The sequence below is a fragment of the Microcebus murinus genome, chromosome 12 (genome assembly GCF_040939455.1).
Source record: "Microcebus murinus isolate Inina chromosome 12, M.murinus_Inina_mat1.0, whole genome shotgun sequence".
NCBI classification, from domain to species: Eukaryota; Metazoa; Chordata; class Mammalia; order Primates; family Cheirogaleidae; genus Microcebus; species Microcebus murinus.
In genome coordinates, this window is record NC_134115.1 from 22688626 (window position 1) to 22708662 (window position 20037).

A 20037-nucleotide genomic window follows, 5' to 3' on the forward strand; every position below is an offset into this window, starting at 1 on the left:
TTTAGAAAATGGCCAAACTCACGTTCTGTGATTTGGGAAAATGATAAAATCTAAATGAGCGAGACTCTCTCTCACGTTATATCAACAGACATTTATTGAAAAAAAACCCTACCTATTGTCGGATAGATAGGCTAGCATAAGCCAAAAAAAGTGCCTTGATCGCTAGAACTGATTCCAATACTGAGTGAAAAGTAAATTAAAAATGAGAAATTCAGAGAGGCTGTTTGATAAAAGAACGTGAATCAACATGTTCAAGAAGACAACCACAGATTAAGTGAGTTCAAGGGTCAATACTATCTGCTCTCCTGCAGAAAATGAGTTACTGATTAAAGAAAAATCTTAGCTAAAATCTTGATAAAAACAACACTGCTTCTGTTAATAGACCCACTCATCATGGTAGAGTGTAGCCCAAAGGGCCAAACTATGCATGTTATTTTTTTACTCTTTGAAAGTAAAGCTGAAAAGATAAATTACCAGTATGAAATAAGTTATATCTTGCTCAAGGAGTTTCATAAAAAGTTGTAACAATTTGCACTGGCAGGAACAGATGTTATCAAAAGTGATTTTTCCAAGTGGATCATTAGTTATTGGCCTCTTTTGGGAGCATGTCAACTAGTTACTTATAGGTTAACAACACTTTAATATAGCCACTTTCATCACAATCATCACGTGCGACAATGAAATCATAATGATCATAATCAATGTAAGTTAATTGGCAAGTACCAATTAAATAAAGTTCTGCTATGTACCCTCAGTGGACCAGCATCAAATGATTAGGCAAACTGATTAAAATTACCCAAACCCCTACCCATAAAATGTTCCTCTTAAGCTCACTAAAGAAGGCAACATGGCCATCTCATTCATTAATACTATTTTATCCTTCGTGTCAGGAACAGTGTAGGTGCTTAGAAAAAAATTAATCTTTACCAAATATTAACGAATGAATGAACAAATGAATAAATGCATTAATAAAGGTCTGCCTCCCAAGAACTTCCATTCAGTTGGGATTTCCCAGGCTGTAGAACAAATATGGACCACACCTGAGATACAAGTTTCCTTTTTCTTGGAATTATCAATGATGAGTATTTTTCTTTTATGTTAATTTATTGATTTAGTGAACCGAAAGTTTTTAAAAAGGAGGTACTATTATTCTAGCTCAGTCACTGATGTGTTTGGCCCCCTAAATGCCCTTGGGCTAGGTTTAAACTCAAGAAGGCGATGGAGATTTTCTTTTTTCTTTTGAGACAGAGTCTCGCTTTGTTGCCCAGGCTAGAGTGAGTGCCGTGGCATCAGCCTAGCTCACAGCAACCTCTAACTCCTGGGCTCAAGCAATCGTTCTGCCTCAGCCTCCCAAGTAGCTGGGACTACAGGCATTGCACCACCATGCCCGCCTAATTTTTTCTATATATATTAGTTGACCAATTAATTTCTTTCTATTTATAGTAGAGACGGGGTCTCACTCTTGCTCAGGCAGGTTTCGAACTCCTGACCTCGAGCAATCCGGCCGCCTCGGCCTCCCAGAGTTACAGGTGTGAGCCACCGTGCCCGGCCGAGATTTTCAAAATGCCGTAAGGGGAGTAGATCTTCACAAGTCATGGAAAATTAAGATTACTACCTATGATGAAAGAAATAATGAGTGGAAAACAAATGTTAAAAAATACTATGAAAATATTACACTTTTTCTATCTAGGGAAGTCACCATCATTGGGAAGGTAACAAGATGAAAGAGGGCTGCATGTGTGCGTGAGTGCAGGAGCATGAATCTGTTACAGTGCTGCCCACATGTCTAGCTATTACCACATCGGATTTCCATCTAAGTCAGAGAAATAGTCCTATGTAACTAGAGGCAGAGCAGGACAGCTGTAAATGCACCTCAGGAACACAACTGCAAATTCAATATGTAAGAAAAAGTACTCCCAGATAAATCACAAAGACATAATTTCTTCTAAAACACACTTAAAAAATCATAAAATACCCATTTCTTCTTTACTAATGGTTAAAGAATGTTTGAAGTTAACACAAACAAAAATACAGCACAGTATAAACATTAGCACGAATAATCTTTTACTTATTCATGCTTCATTGATCCATTCATTCATTTAATAAATATCAATAGGGGCCTATTATATATCAGGAACTGTGGGAGGCACTGAGGATTCCATGCTGTTTGTCATGGTTCCTGTCTCCATGGAATCTATCCAATGGGAAGGGTAGTCATCACATGATCACACAGAGATGGAAAATTACAATTGCATTAAGTACAAAAAAGCGAAGTGCCTGGTGATACAGCAAATGCAATGAGGGACCTGGCTACTCAAGGAAGGCTGAGAAAAAACTTATGGCAATCTCAAGGGAGTGTCAGAATTAACCAGGCAAAGGGGCATGGAGGGGAACCCAGGCACAGGGATAGGATGTGCAAAGGATCTATGGAGGGAATGAACCTGGTGTGTTGTAGGAAGAAAATGCAGTTTGCAGGCTGGAAGCAGCAAGTGACGTGGAAAATGCTGCAATATGTTTGAAGAGATGGGCAGGGGGCAAGCCATGTGCAGCCTTAAAGGCGATGCCATTTGGGTCTTTATTCTTAAAACACGGTGTTGTTTGCATAAATGCATAAATAGTCTTTCGGAAGTATTAAGCAAAGGACAGTAACTAAATGAAAAGGTGTTTTCTTTGCTTGCTTGGTTGCTTGGTTGGTTGGGGGTTTTAATAATCACTCTGGCTACTATATGGAGAAGAGACTGGAAGAAGTCAAAAGTAGAAACTAGGAGGCAGGTAAATAGCTACTGCAATAGTCTAGTTGAGAGATAACAGTGGCTCAGACTAAGGTGGTGGGGCAGGGAGGAGAGATGACAACTGCCTCAAGAGGTAAAGCAGCGCTGACTTGATGGTGGATTGGCGTTAAGGGTGAAGTCAGGTATGACATCCAGATTTCCACCCATGCACTAAGAGAAGGAACGGTGAAACAGGCACATCTGGGGGGTAAGATTATAAATTTGGTTTGGGGAAGTGGAGAGAAGAGTCAGCACAGCAGGCCTGAGACTGGTATCCTTTGAAAGTCCTTCTTGCAAGGCTGGCCGTTGACTGGCATCCGGGAATGCGGATTTTGAGAGAATTCCCACCATTCCCTCATAACAATGGCTCACTGCACCTTGAGTGTTTATGCAAACAATATGGAGTATGCTGAACACCTGCTTTCCTTCTGTGAGTGTGGAATTTTGGTAAACAGTAGGCAAGGAGTGCCTATGTGACCATCCCCCCCATAACCACCATGGGCACTGGGTCTCCAATGAGCTTCCCCCATAGACAATGCTTCTCGTGTACGGCCACAAGTGAGTGCTGGAGGGAAAAGCACTCTGCGTGTGACTCCACTGAGAGAAGTCTCTTGGAAGCTTGAGCCTGGTTCCCTGTGGATTTTGCCCCATGTGCCTTTTCTTTTTGCTGATTTTGCTTTGTGTCCTTTTGCGGAAATAAATAATAGCCATTAGTATGACTACATGATGAGTCATGAGTCCCAGTGATTCACCAAACTCGCGGGTGGTCTTAGGGCCCTCCAACACAGGGTATGGATCAAGTATAGAGCAGTCAGGAGCTCGTGGGGTATTCTTGGCTGGAGATCAGACATGGGCCCACTGAAGGTGTGATCGCCATAGACTCAATACCCAGTACAACTTTCCACATGGAACTACAAGTTAAAGCAGGAATGATCTTGAGAAAGTATCTAATCCAGGTTCCTCATTTTTTCAGATGAACCAAGGTTTAGAGAGAGAAAATACCTTTCTAGAGGTCACAGAGCTAGTTAGCAGCAAATATGAGTGCAACCAAACCATGTCTCAACCCCCGGCAGTGCTATCAGTACATCATTTACTGCCTTGCTGGAACGTGTCCTTTCTCAGAAGGCCTCCTGCTTGCATGAGAATGTACCACATGGTTGTGGATTTCTACCATGTTGCATTTGCAATTAAAACAGCTAACTGCGGTGTCTTATAAAGATGATTTCCAAGCTGCCAGGACAATAATGCCACAAACCCCACCAGATTTTATGAGTCAAATGACAGTATAAATCATTAGAAAAATGTGTGCCAACCACAGACACAGCAATGCCTCAAACTCTTAGAGTACTGAACATCATCCAGTTGGCTGAGAAAAAAACATGTGGCTTCAAATCATTTTTCACAATTACTATCCTAGCTAGTTCATAGTTTTTGGCAGATATGCCCCACATGCACAACGGAACTTAGCTAATTTTCACTCTGCTGATCGACAAATATGATTTTTTTTTTCCTTTCAGAAAAACCACCCAGAGAGCTTTCATAAAATCTGAGGTAGTACATCAAAAAAATGAGCCCATTTGTTACGGTCTTCCTTTAAATAATGCATATTAAACAGGCCACCCAATATTCCTCACAAAAAGTTCTACTGTGCTAAGACGATGAGTCAAGAGGACCAGTCATACTAACTACAAGAGAGTCAACCCAAAACTTCTAAGTCCTTCTTTACCTTTTTCTTTTCAACTGAGCTTGCTTTTCATGTGGCAAAAATTATAAATAGGCGTATACATATACACATTTTTAAAGTTATTTAGTATGGGTTTCTCCAAAATCATTACGAGTATTTAACAGTTAGACTTGAAATACTACACGATCAATTTCCTTAAGCAATATTTCTGTGACTGAAGGAATAAAAAAGCTTTTCTATTAAACTCACATTTCTCCCCAAGTATCATTCCCAAGTTGTCTTCTTGAGAGACTGTTCATCCATAGTCCAAGTGCTGAATTTCCATGTATGAATGTGTGTTTTATGAGGGTTTCAAAAAATGTAAATCTACTATAAACTGAATAACCCCTCCTACAAAGAGAAGCATCCAAGCAACGAGGAGGAGCTCCCAAAATGTGTTTCAAATTCAGCACCAGTGGTGGCTCTGTAGAGGATGAAGGGACACTATTACAATAGGCAAAACAGGGGAGTTCCATTATATAGATAATGTTCTATTCTCTAGTTTGGGGTAGGTATTAGTTAGACATTTTTTGTCCGTCTTAAATATTTTATAACAGTTTTTAAAATATTTAGCTCCCTGAACTTGCTCTTGGCAGTTCCAGATCCTTGAGGAAGAGTTTTGTTTCACCTTGCTGTCTGTGGAGTCAAACTGCATTTTCTTTAGGAGTGTAAAAATGGTCCCTTGTATCAGCTAGGTCCTTTAAAACCAATTCTATTATCCTGAGTTCCCAATGACTTGGCCAAATCCTCACGACCTTTCCTATCAGATACGCTTTGTCTCAGGAGCAGCTTGAAAGAATATATAAGCCAAGGGTATTTTCAATCAGTGCAGATAAAGTGAAAATATCTTCTTATATTAAAGCTTCCAGTTTCCCAAAGAGAAAATTGTGTCAGTAAGGAAAAGGCATAAGACCAAGAGAGTTAAATTGACCCAGTGTACTTCAAAATGCCCCGTAAGTTTAAAAGCCCTTCCTTTCCCACCTGATAATCGGGAGACAGAAGCAGGCTGCGCTCACCTAAACTTGGGTTTATAGTATGGTAGGGCAGTGGGTTCTCAAATGGGTTCTGAGACCCCAGCATCCAGCGCCAAATGGGAACATGCTGGACATACAAACTCCCAGACCCTGGGGAGGGGAAGGAGGTGGGAGGGGCAGCAATCTATTTTCAGAAGCCTTTAAGAAGGTGATGTTGCTGCCTGCTCCATTGAGAACCAGAGGTGTAGAAGGAAGTTAGAAGAAGTGAGCAACTGCATTTGAACACCAGAGTCTGCCCCTTATAAATGGTTACTTAACTTTTCCGTGCTTTAATTTCCTCATCTACAAAATGAAGATGTTAATACCGTAGCTCCTAACTCACTGGAAAACTGGCAGTAAGATGATACACGTGAAAGCATGGCAAAATGCTTGACTCTTACCAAGCATTTTCTACTAGGGAGGTAATCACAGATTTGCTTTTATTCCAAATTGCTCATCCATTTATTCAGTTAGAATTTATTGAGCATTTACCACCTACTGCACATGAGAATCACCCAGGGAGTTCTGGTGAAATCCCACTGCCTGTGCCCCTCTCCATATTAGAACATAGACTCTCTGACAGTGGGGCCCAACCTTGCACAGGTTAAAGCTCCCCGGGAGCTTCTAATGGAAGAAGCAAATCTGCAAGCAAAAATTACAGCCCAATGTCCAAACAGCAGTGGCTGGATGTATACCCATCATCCCAGGGAAACTTTTAGGGAGGAGTCACTTGCTCAGCAAACTTTCTTTGGTGCCTATATGTTCCCTCCGGCTTTACTGCCCTTCGTAGGAGGCACAAATCATGTTTTTCTAAACTCTCATTGCTTGGCAACATGCCTGACAAAGAAGACGTGCAGGTGAAGTTTGTCGAGGCAACAAACAGTGACTTGGATTTCTAGGATTGGGACCTCCAACTCCTGGAAACCCGGGCACAGTTCGTCAGGACACAGCAGTAATTATAAGGTCATTATCTCCATAACAAACTCTCATAAATGCACATTTGCCTGAAGGTATTGCCCAAGCCTCAAGGCTACACATAATGGTTTCACACACCCATTTCCAGGGGAGGAGTGACATGGGAAAAGCTTTTAAATTAATTAAAAGAGACACTCGGGCACACTTCATGCCATTCTTTAATCTCCATTCTCCTGTGATAAATACTGAATGACAGAAACAGGCCCAGGCTAACGAGTTGGAGGCAGGCCCCTATGGGGGTCAGAAGCACTGCTGGGGGGCCCAAGCCTCAGAAAGAAGAAGAAGGAAATCACACCTTGCCTTGGCTGTGTCATTAAGGTGCCACCAAACAGTGCTCCGAAGAATGCCCACTGGACATGAGCTCTCACCCTTCTCTGACTAATAGCAATTTAAACAACAGATAAAAAGGAACCAGTATGATTGCAATTAAGAAGTCAGAGAATAATAATAATAATAATTATGATTTATTGAGGGTTTTCTAGCATCAGGCGCTGTGCTAAAGGCTTCGCATGAAAAATTTCATTTGATTGTGGGGGAGGGCCTCCACATGGCCCCCAGCGATCCTGCCCTGCTAACACACACGCCCTGGCTAGCCCCCTTGCACTCTGAATCAGCACTGCCTCATGCGACCAATAGAAAATGACAGCAGTAACCGTCTGAGGTTGCTGAGTCAGTACTAACCAACTTCCGAGGTTAGATCATAAAAGACATCACCATGTGCAACAAGACCTCTCGGGTCACCTGCCTGGGGGAAGCCAGTGTCATGTTAAGTAGACACACAAGCAGCTCTGTGGCAAGGCACACGTGGAGAAGAACCAGTTTGCCAGCCACACGACTGGGCCACCTTGTCTGAAGCCCCAGACACGACAGACAGAGGGAAGCCATCATCACCGGCCTCTGAATTCCTGACCTGCAGAACCCATGAACTAACTGTTGTTTCAAAAACTAAGATCTTGTGGTATTTTGTGATGCAGGATACACAACTCAAACACAAGAGTGAGACACCTTTATGCTACAGCTGAGGAGAGTTTAACTGATTCGATCTCGCCTAGACTAAGTGAAATAGTGGGGATTCAAATCCGGGATTGCAGATTTGAGGGTCCCACGTCCCACTCTGTCCTAACACTCCTGACAGATAAACATAAGGTACATCCCCTATTTCCCATCCTTTTTGTTAAGGGAAAAGTAATCATTTAATAGGAATCTGTGACAGGCTTTGGTTGTCCCCAAGATACTCTGTTCATCTTACACGGCACCCACCATTCTGCTTTGTATTTTAGTCATTTCTCTACGAATACATTAGAAACTCCCTCGCAATGCTTGCAAAGAGTAGAAAGGTAAAGACAGGCTGTTGTGCTAATCCTGTGGACGCCGCTTCAACTTGCCTGCTTTGGCATGTCCTCAGCTTTCAGGCCTGGTGATCTTAGGCAAGCTACCTAAATTTCATGAACTGCAGATTCCTTGCTCTTATAACACGGACGGTATTAACAAACGTGTTTGTACAGACTGCATTAGAAAAATACTCAGAAAGTCCTTAACACATTGCCTGGCACATCGTAAGTGTTCAATAAATGTTACCTATTTGGATTTTTTTGTTTTGTTTTCTTTTTTTTTTTTTTGAGACAGAGTCTCACTTTGTTGCCCAGGCTAGAGTGAGTGCCGTGGCGTCAGCCTAGCTCACAGCAACCTCAAACTCCTGGGCTCAAGCAATCCTGCTGCCTCAGTCTCCTGAGTAGCTGGGACTACAGGCATGCGCCACCATGCCGGCTGATTTTTTTCTATATATATTAGTTGGAAAATTAATTTCTTTTTATTTATAGTAGAGACGGGGGTCTCGCTCTTGCTCAGGCTGGTTTCAAACTCTTGACCTCGAGCAATCCGCCCGCCTCGGCCTCCCAGAGTGCTAGGATTGCAGGTGTGAGCCACCTGCCTGGCCAAATGTTACCTATTTGGATTATTATTATCAAATATGTGCTGAAAAGCATCCAACATTTTAAATGGCCAAACAAAAGCTCTTCTCCCAACCTCTCCTCATGTCAGAAAAAGAAGTTCCACTGAAATATTACATAGCAGTGGTTCTTCGAAATGACGCCCTCTCACTACGCAGGCACTGAAACCCGTAGTCACCGGCCTAGCCATGTGGCTAGAGACTTGGCCATGGCTCCTACGAGAGTCCAGCCTGCTGCTGGCTTGACGAGAGGAACAGGAAGAGCTGCTGTGCACGTCTGTCGTCTAGTGAGACACACACAGACCGATTTGGCTCTTCCCTACAAGAAGTGACAGACGGCAGGAGGCTCTGCCTCACCCTGGTCTTACATAAACAGGAGTGTAGAGGCAGTTTGTCTCCATCTGATCTCTTAATCCCAAAACATTCTTATCATTTTGTCAATTCAGACAAAGCTCCTTAGCCCCTGCCAGCACTTATTCTGGTACCTTCCCTTGTGGTTCGTTCTTTTTTGGTCTTAGGGCTAATAAGCCACCAGGTGTTTACTGTCCCCTCACATGACTCCCTACTTAAAAAATGGTTACATTCCCACCTCCCCTTGAACTTAGCTTTATGGTCCCCCCCCTTTCTTTCCCCCTTAAACACAAGAAAGCTTTCTGTGTAAAGTTCTACCTGGGCTCTAAAACATTTCCATAACCTTCCACTTCTGGGTATGACTAAGCAAAAGGAAGCTGGGAGAAACACCAGCCACATTCACCCATCTCCAAAGAAGCACAGATTCCTAGCAATGCAAAGTGCGGGGTTGGCTTCTCAGGTGGACGTACAGAGAGGGACTTGGACACAGAGCTGGCCCTCAGCAGGGATAGAGGGACAGGAGACCAGGGGGAGGGATCAGGACAGCAAATGAGGATGCAGGGGAGGCCCCTGGAGCAGTGAGGGATGGGAGGATCCTGACCTGAGGAGGTGGGGAAGGGCAGAGAAAAGGCTCCAGCTAGAAGGAATGTGAGGCAGGTGTGGGGAAAGCTATGGATTCCTGTCCTTTCTTCAGTTTGGAGACATTATGTAGAGAAGCAGGAACAGGGATTACAAAAAATAAAGTAGTATAGTGGAAAATATGCTGGCAGTGTTCAGCAATAAAAATTTTCGAGAAAGAGAAACGTAAAGGGTGTTTTACCCATTGTAGAGCAAATCAGTGACTTGTGGATTTTATGACTAACATGCTCTAATTCACTTCTCAGTGATCATGAACCTAAAAACCCTAAGGCTAGAGATGTATATTTTCTAAAGAGGCAATGTCAACTGAACTGGTGGATTACTCTTCCCAACATGTTAAGTAAGTTTTATTCACTGAAAAACCTTTTGATTGAACCACTGAACTATCAAGTCACACACTTTCCAACTATTTTTCCCCTGGTCTACTTTTTAAAACTATTACCTGAAGTGACAGGGCACACTTAGATGGCATAAGTCTGTTACCTACCAGCAGTCATTGCAATGATTTCTAAGAACCAATATCGATTAACTACACTGGTTTCAGGGTGCAGTAAATGTGTATCAGAGGTAAACATGATCATTGATAGGTCTAAGGGTGTCTACATCTTGCACAAGGTAAGCTCTCAAACAGAAATTCTGTGAATCAGAGCTCCCTTTTCTTTCCCCTTATTTTAGAACCAAAGATCTAAGTTCAAAAAGATCCAGAAAGCATCACAGACCATTAACCAATTTCAAATGGTGGGTCCTGAAACAGGAAAAAGTCCCTGGTCATTATTTCTGAGTCCTCCCAGTCCAGCAAATCTTCCCCATACAATGAGAAACTGGATGACATGGCCCCGGGCCAGGCTTCCTTAGCGAACTTACCATATACCACATGCTTGGCCACTTGGGATCATTGAAGTAGGTAGACTGAGTACGACTGAGGTCATAATCCCTCTTTGTCCGTTTTTTCACCACTTGCTGTTGGATCCACTCCACCTGCCAAGAAGGAAGACATTTGGTGAGTGTTCAAGTACCATTAGAGTTAGCACAACATAAACAAGGCATTTCCCATCTTGAGTCAATGCTATTTAAGTCTGAGTCCAGGAGCTCAAAGATTCCCTAGAAACCCAGTTTTTTGTTTTTAATTTTTAATGCAGGCAGGTGTTTTAGTTTTTTTATAGATAGATCATTTATATCTCTCAACAGCGAGCTAACCTTTTGGCTTTTTCAGAAAGCATATTTTACTCACAATTTGTTACAAATGGATAGTTAATTTTTAAGGTAATTTTTCATCCTTACTTTATGCTAAGAGTTTATAAACTTTTTCTATAAAGGTCCAGATAATAAATATTTTAGGCTTTGCAGGTCACTTGGTCCTAATGCAATTCCTCATTCTATCAGTGCAAGCACCATAGATAATACATAAATGAATGGGCGTGACTGTGCTCTAGTGAAACTTTATGTACAAAAACAGTCTGGATTTGACCCATGGGCCACAGTTTACAATCCCTGACTTACATAATGCACCAATTTTTAAAAAATATTCTGGGATCATGGCCGGGCGCGGTGGCTCATGCCTGTAATCCTAGCTCTTGGGAGGCCGAGGCGGGCGGATTGCTCAAGGTCAGGAGTTCAAAACCAGCCTGAGCAAGAGCGAGACCCCGTCTCTACTATAAATAGAAAGAAATTAATTGGCCAACTGATATATATATGTAAAAAATTAGCTGGGCATGGTGGCACATGCCTGTAGTCCCAGCTACTCGGGAGGCTGAGGCAGGAGGATTGCTTGAGCCCAGGAGTTTGAGGTTGCTGTGAGCTAGGCTGACGCCACGGCACTCACTCTAGCCTGGGCAACAAAGCGAGACGCTGCCTCAAAAAAAAAAAAAAAAAAAAAAAATTCTGGGATCAAATGCTCTAGGATCACAAATTTTAAAAAATTTCTACAACACGGTGTGATGGAAAAGCACTATTTGGAGAATCAGAAAAGCCAAAGCCCTAGTCCTATTCATGGCACAAAACTGGAGAAGCCACTCAATTTCCTCAGCCGTAGGCTCCTCGCCAGCTCAGTAATTCAAACACACTCGCTACATGCGAATCTCAATATTTAGTCATAACCTTTGTTTAAACAAAATAATCAGAAACCCTGAGTTTAATACAGGATCAGTAACCTAATAGGACGGGCATGTATGGCAACATTTTCTTTTAAAAGGGTATCATTATGGCAACAGAAAAATAAGCATGTTCTACAGCTTCAATGGAGTATCTCAAATGCAGTATCAACCCTGGTGGCATTCCTCAAATTTGTTCCTAAATGCTTCTTTGTTTGATTCTTCTGGTGACAGCTAATTTCGTCACAATGCTCTGAAATGTTTTGTTCTACCATTTATCTCTACTCTCCACAGAGGAATTAAAAAATGAGTTGAGGAGGAAGGAGACTTCGTAGTTCACTGCTATAATTCCATATCCGCCCATTCAGTGAAGATGTTAAAATTTCTCTTGCCTACTCAATTACCGGAGAAGGGCTCCTAAGGTATCCTCCTCGATCAGAGAGGAGCAGCAAGTATGGGCACACGTGTACAGTTTTTATTTCCAGGAAGCATTTTAACCTCTTCCTTTCAAATACTCAGGAATGAGTTTCATTCACTCACTAATTCATTCAACAAGCATTAAGCGCCAGGCACTGTGGTGAGAATATAAAGATGAGTAAGATTTGTCTTTATCTTTAAAAGACTTAATATTTTACCAGGGAAATTTAGCAAGTATTTTACAATTCTGCGCCTCATAAAACAATGATCTCCATGAATGACATCTGACACAGGCTCTGTCCCATTTAATTGACAATTACTTAGACCACCCATGATGATTTTCACTACAAAACTTGTATTTACAATCTATATCTTATATGACTGTCTATAAGTCTTATCCCAATAAGGTTGAACTAGTTCACGGTTGCACGCTTGGTAAAAGAAGGCTGCAGATCTGTTTAGACAGAACTCTTTTCAAAACTAATCCTATATTGGCAGTGGCTTTTCCTAACAGAGCCTTCATAAATTCCAAACTGCCAACGTATATGGGTGCACAAATCACAAAGTGTCAAATCTCCCCCAGTGTGGATGCAATAAAGAGACTTCTAGAGATCAGGACAGTCTATACTGGGGTGGGTGGGAGTGGATAATCATTCCTACAATGATACCGTAAGTATGCCCTTCCTCCTATGCACACGTTCCAATAGACAAATGGGATAAGTATGTGAGAAAACCAAGTGACAGCCATTTTCCTAGATGAACTATAGGTACTAAAATAGAACAAAATATCCTACCAAACAGCACCTCTTCTGTAATTTTACCAAACAAAAATGCTTAATTACAGGACTTGGTGGCTAGAAGGTGGCACAGCAACTTGGCATCTAGCTTTGACTGCAAGTCACTCCGATCACAGGGCTGCAATACTCAAGAAAAGGTCAGTGGGGATTTTTTTTTTAGTGTCATGTATCATGTATTTTGCCTTGGTGCTTTATGGGGATAAGTATATAGCCCTTTATTTTTTAGAAAGCGGGAAAAGCACATCTTGGATCGGAAGGTTTCTATGACTGGAAAGACCATATTTATATGTTTAAACTATTATCCATATGTCTGTCCTTGAGCTCTTCAGAGAAAAAGTCAGAGGTAATGTATTGTGCAGATTTTTATTTCTTACCAAGAAGCCAAATGCAAAGAAAAGATACTTAAAAATTAATTTTCATAAAGCTATGGTCAGTCCAGGAGAAAAGAATAATCATGTGCATTCCCTCATTGATTTAACTTCTGAAAGTTCTATTAATGTTTCCTATACATTAAGGAACTACAAGACCTTTGAAACCATCAGTCTATTTTCCATTATTTTCAACACACACATGCCACATGGTTTTAAGGTCACTCCCTTCATCTACTCACAGCACTCTCATTCCTAGGACTGTGGTCCAGGTGAACAATGTGCATTTGCTTCTTAAGAAATTTCATCTAAAGATGTCTGAATCCAAAACACATCAGTTGACAATTGTGGGAAATTTGCCCTCATAATCTCACCTGAACATATATCTCACTATTTTAAAATTTACCAGCTTTTGATACTACGCAACAGGAAGGCAACAGGAGGAAAAAAAAAAGGATGTTATCATATGAATATATATAAGTTATTACATAAATATAAATGGGAAACAAATTATGGTGTTATTTTTAAAATGTACCTTGCAGTGAGAGGGAATCAGTCCTTTAGATATTAAGAAATATTAATACTCATGGTTAACACATATACTGTTAGCACATATCTATAGATATATGAATGGTACAGAATAGAAATTCAAGAAACTGACCTGAAACATGTAAGAATACAGTGTGTGATAATGATGTTATCCTAAATTCATAAGGAAAAACAAATTACTTCATAAATCGTGCTGGAACAACAACCAAATGGGGAAAAAAATAAAGCTGAAGCCACTCTCACATCTTACAACAAGATCAATTTCAAATGAATCAAATACTTAAATGTAAAAGTCAACAAATATGGTACCATAAAAGTACCATAAGAAATAAGAAAGACTTTTGAAAATAATCTTAGAGTAGAAGATGCCTAGCTAAGCATAATACAAATGAAAAGATGATTTAGAAAACTGATAAACTGATGTAACTTTGAGACAGCAAAAGGAATATCAAAAGCAAGGTAAAAGACAAACTGGGAAAAGTTTACAGCTCCAACCATGAACAAAAGACTATCTCACTAATATATAAAGAGTTTCTACAATCAATAAAAGAACAATATGAAAATGGGCAAAGATTAGGTGCACAAAAACCTCTGGAAAGGTAAATCAAGTCTCTTAAACATGTAAAAATATACCTAGCCTGATGCATATTAAGACAAAAGCAAATTAAAACTAAGATACCATTTTTTGCCTTTCAGATATAAACAATCTAAAGGTTGGTAACATACTGTTAGTAAGAGCATGAGAAAATAATGATCCTCACATAATGGTGAGGAGAATATAAATGTGTCCAACTTTGTGGATGATAATTGGACAATACCTTCAAAAAATGACAAAAGATGTAATTCTACTTTTAGGAGTTTACCCTACCTATTTATTTACACACATGAATATACAAGGTTATTTATTAAAGTACTGCTAATAAGAACTAAAAATTATAAACAATCTAAATATATATTAATTGGGGCTAATTAAATTAAAAATGGCATACCAGTACAATGGAATACAGTACAATATAACCATAAAAGAGAATGAAATGGACTTTATGTACTGACAAAGAATCATCTTCATGATAGAGTTTAAAATAATAAAAAAGTAAGGTACAAACAGTTTATGGAGAAGACTAGAATTTTGCATTTCTCTGAAGTGATTACACACAAACAAACCTGATAACACTGATTTCTGGAGGGAAAACAGGGCAACTGGGATATAGGGACAGGAGGAAAATCTTTGCTTGTCCTTTTATGCCTTGTTACTTCTGAACCATAGCAATATGCTACCTATGCAATTAAATTTTTTTAATATTATGTTCTAACATGACTTCTATATTGAGAAAAGTTGGGTAAGGTAACCAAAAGAAGTGGCTGGAATTGGGGGAGCTTGGTTATTTTCTTAGCTTTGTTACCAGTCACCAATGTGATCTTGCAAAAATCTTTGTGGGCCTCTTTTTACCTGCAGGTTGACTAAGTATGTCCTCTAGTCTCTTTCTTCTAGCTGTGCATTTTTTCCCCCATAATCCAATTCTCTGAAATGACTGGGAATAAAAAGTTTGTCAAAAGCAATAGAGACACCTGAGGTAGATGTTTAGGTAAGTGATTTTAAGTGATTCTGTGAAAACGCAAGATTATTATTTGAAAAGGAGTGTAGTAATCAGGTTACTCATTAAGGAAATAAAATGGGTGGGATTCTATATTTTATATTTTTTGTAACTTATTTTGTATCATATTTTCTATCTTTTTTTGACAAAATTGAGGAAAAGAACATGAAAATATTTTCCCTCTCTGTTTTCTTCTCTGACTTTGAAAAAAATATATAGTGGCCTTGATTTAAAAAAAATATATGAGTTAAGTGCATAGTGGACATATACTTTTTTGCTATGGAAGAGAAGGAATGAAACATTGTAGTGCGGACACACTGCTCCCAAGCCCTAAAATCCAAAGGTAACATATGCCAGAAATTTTCTAAAATGCTAGCTAAAAAAATCAGAATTAACCCTTGGGAAAAAAAAAAAAAATCAGAGAATCTAGTAAAAGCATTTATTTAGAGAAGGGTATTCTACTCTTTAAAATGTGTTCCATCTAGTAACTTGTAACTAATGAGTAATTAAATATTGACATTGTTATTTTGTCACTTTTTTAAAGAAAAAAGATTATGGACCATAATTGCTTAAATTCTGTTTATGTCAGATAGCTACTTGTGGACACAATAAAGCATTACTTTTTATTTGATGGAGAATTTTTACTTATTTGCTTGAAACAGGCATTTTGAATCTTGTTTAATGACTGCAAACATCAGAGGCTTATATCAGAGAATACATCTGGTCAGGAATACGAGGAATCATATAATTTTTGAAGGGTCATTTAGAAGGGAGTTGTGAAATAAACAGCCTGTACATTTGGAACAGTGTTATAGAAGGCAATACAGGCCTCAAACTGGAAAACTGGACCATGCCATAAAATTTTATATTTAGCTAGCTTTCTCTAAGAAAGCCAAAGTTTTAGAAACGTGTTAACAATCTAATCTTGCCATATTTTGTTTAATAGAAGAACTGTTAGCATTACCATTCTAACCACATTACTTACTTTTAGAGAATTAATGGCATATATCCTCCCCTTAAACTATTCCACTATCAACTGGGTGCGGTGGCTCACGCCTGTAATCCTAGCTCTCTGGGAGGCCGAGGCGGGAGGATGGCTCAAGGTCAGCAGTTCGAAACCAGCCTGAGCAAGAGCGAGACTCTGTCTCTACTAAAAAATAGAAAGAAATTAATTGGCCAACTAAAAATATATAGAAAAGAAATTAGCCGGGCATGGTGGCGCATGCCTGTAGTCCCAGCTACTCGGGAGGCCGAGGCAGCAAGATTACTTGAGCCCAGGAGTTTGAGGTTGCTGTGAGCTAGGCTGACGCCACGGCACTCTAGCCGGGGCAACAGAGTGAGACTCTGTCTCAAAAAAATAAAAAAACTATTCCACTATTATTATGTATACACTTATAAAAATGTAATTTCCTAATTTGTCACCTGTTTTTTTCTCCCCACTTCTGATAAAATATAAAATGTGTTCCCCACTCTCTAGGTCCTTTCATTTAATCTTTGTTCACTCTAAAAATATTTACGGGCCGGGCGCTGTGGCTCACGCCTGTAATCCTAGCTCTTGGGAGGCCGAGGCGGGCGGATTGCTCAAGGTCAGGAGTTCAAAACCAGCCTGAGCAAGAGCGAGACCCCGTCTCTACTATAAATAGAAAGAAATTAATTGGCCAACTGATATATATATAAAAAATTAGCCGGGCATGGTGGCGCATGCCTGTAGTCCCAGCTACTCGGGAGGCTGAGGCAGGAGGATCGCTTGAGCCCAGGAGTTTGAGGTTGCTGTGAGCTAGGCTGACGCCACGGCACTCACTCTAGCCTGGACAACAAAGTGAGACTCTGTCTCAAAAAAAAAAAAAATATTTACGGAGCGGCTCCTATGTGGCAGGCACGGTCTGCCTGTTACAGAACGGCAGCGACCAAAACTGCCAACTTCCTGCCCTCAGGCACCCTCCATGCTAGCAGGAGTCAGACAGCAAACACGTAAATAAACATAAGATTATATAACAGACTTTCCTAGTGTTAAATGATGCAAAAAGTGAATCACGTAACGAGGTAGAGAATGATTATGGAGGAAGAGGGTATTTTATTTTAGGTAAGGTGGTCCAGCAAGGCCTCTCTGAAAGATGGGATATATTAATAGAATTTTGAATACGGAACTAGATGCATAACAGTCTCAAAGAAGATATTACAGGCAATGTGACTAGCTAATGTAAAAAACCCTGTAATGAACGTGTATCTGTGTGTTTTCATGTATGGGCCACAGATGCCTGTGGCCATCCATCCCTCAGGCCTACCAGCACTGCATTTCGCCCTCCAGTGGAGAGACAAAGAAAGAGGCTCACACACGTCATGAAAGCTGATCCCCAGCCAATTCTGGGGTCAACCAATTCTGGGCTCCTGAGTACATAGAATATGACCTACAAGGGGTACAACCCCTCCAGATTCTTCAGTTGGTGGGGACAAACTTGGCTAAAAGAGGAACCAAGCAAGGCCCTCTGAAGCATGAGTCCCTACGCAAGGGCCCCTCTTGCCCAGATCTAGGGTTTGTACCCTGGTGATGCTAGCCAGTATGAACTGGTTTATTAAGAGGGCTTTGATGCACATTCTGTCCTTTCAACTGTGCACTAAAAATCACAGATTCAATCAATGCTGTCATCTAAACAGCAAAGAAATTATAAAATGATCTCTAGGATAGAATGGGTCCCAAGCATGAAACATTCAAACGTAAGGCGTAAAATGCAACTTAGTTTTAGCAGCAGACGTAGAACACGGTACTAGGAATCAGAAGACACACAGTTACTTAATCCTTTGATCTGAGACATAACCACCTCTTGCAACTCTGTGAAAAAAGGAAATAATACCGGTCGTTAGATGAATCTTACAAAAACAATTTAACATTAAATTAGGTTTTATAAAAGCAAAGTGGTTATTTCTGGAGCTGGAGCTAAAAATATCTTGTGTGTGCTCTTCAAACATGCCATAGCAGCACCATGCCCTCTGTCCCCAGAGGGTTGGGGCTGAGCTAGACCATGCCACAGATGGGCAGTGCAGATGAACAAAATGTGAAATCACTCTACTCAAGTTCTTGGTAGAGTGCTACTGATCACAGTCTGGCCACTTTGGGCAAATCACACAAATTCTTGGTATTCTATCTTCTCATTTGTAAAATGGCATTACCTGTATTGTTAAGGGGTCAAATTGTAACGTGCACAAATTCAGGCTCCTGTGTTTTAATTGTATGTTTCCTCCACTGGCTTTGGGGGGGAATTAGATTTTCGTAGCCCTAGTAACCAAAGGCAATGCTTAGCAATAGGCCCTCAATAAAAGGGTGTAGATGGATGGATCTTTTTATGTTGTATTAATACATTTTTTTGGTAGGCATGTCTAAGTTTTTTGCTTATTAAAGGAAAAATAGCAGGAAATTTTAAATATGAGGGGGTGAAAAAAGGAGCCAGAAACCTTTATTTAATCCTACCACATTATAATAAAATATTTGTATTTCAGTAACAGATAAAGGGTAGCACAAAGATGATTACGTTACTAGGAATGAACAGCATTGAACAATATTAATGAAGGATATGTTCTTCCTATATATAATTCTGTTTCTAAAGTATCATTGGCCTCTTCTGTTTGACACTTACTTCAAATCCACCCACTCCTATACAGATTTTTATCTCTTGATATAGAGCCATGTCCTCTACCTTACCAATCTGGTCTCAGATGCAAAAAAGGGACAGTGTCTACAATTAAAATGGATAAACACAAAAGTGGTTGATAACACAGGTTTAGAACCTGGAATATTACTGTGGATACGAGCAGTTGTTTTATAAACTGCAGAGGCTTAGAGTTGAATAAAATCAGTAAATTCTATAGTGCTAAGTGATGCATTCTCCCAGACTAATAAAAGGGATCACCAACATTTTGATGGTTAATGATTAGTCCATAATCAAAACACACAGCAAAAGAAATACAAATTTAAAAACAGCATGGAGGTGGAAATATAAAAAGCAAGGAAATGACTAAAAACCAACTCTTACAGCTAACTGGAAAAGGTGCCAACTGATAATTTAAAAAAAGAAAAATAGAAGATATTTCTTTAACCTTTAAATTTTTTAAACATTTGAATTTTAATATTTTATTATTAAATAGTAATATTTAATGATACTATTTCTATTTAATATTAAATAGTATTTATAATAAATATTTATGTTTAACATATTATATTACTTATAATATTATTTATAATATTAAATATTTATAATATTACTATTAAATAGTAATAATTATATATAATTATTTAATTATAATATGGCATAAATATTTAACAAAATATTTTAAACATTTAAATTTAAGACTTTGTCCATCTGGCTACTAGTAATAACCTAAAAGCAATAGATTTTCCACAACTTGTGAGGACAATATTTTGTTCTGCTTTACTTTATCTTTCTAGGAAAGAAAATCTCAGAAGACTTAGGCACATTTTCCCATTGATGTTGTCACTCTCAAAACTAGTAAATTTGTTGAGACAAGTTTTATTTTTCCTCCGGGGAAAAAAAAGAATAGCTCCTCTATTTGTAGTCATGTCAAATGCTTTCCAGCAGGTAAAAAGAATTAGAAAGGGAAGGGAAGGGAAGGGGAGGGGAGGGGAGGGGAGGGGAGGGGAGGGGAGGGGAGGGGAGGGGAGGGGAGGGGGAGGGGGAGGGGGAGGGGGAGGGGAGGGGAGGAGAGGGGAGGGGAGGGGAGGAGAGGGGAGGGGAGGGGAGGGGGAGGGGGAGGAAGAGGAAGAGGAAGAAAAGAAAACAAAAGAAAA

The 20037-nt window shown here is 39.9% G+C and overlaps 1 protein-coding gene across 2 annotated transcripts in view; it reads right to left on the minus strand.

The window, feature by feature from the left end:
- Positions 1-20037, minus strand: part of PCSK5 (proprotein convertase subtilisin/kexin type 5) — a 427474-nt gene that overhangs the window by 329091 nt on the left and 78346 nt on the right. For both annotated transcript variants that reach the window (XM_012759779.2, XM_012759782.2), the window contains exon 3: positions 10285-10398. In XM_012759779.2, coding sequence (XP_012615233.2) covers positions 10285-10398 — 114 coding nt within the window. The remainder of the gene's footprint in view (positions 1-10284; positions 10399-20037) is intronic.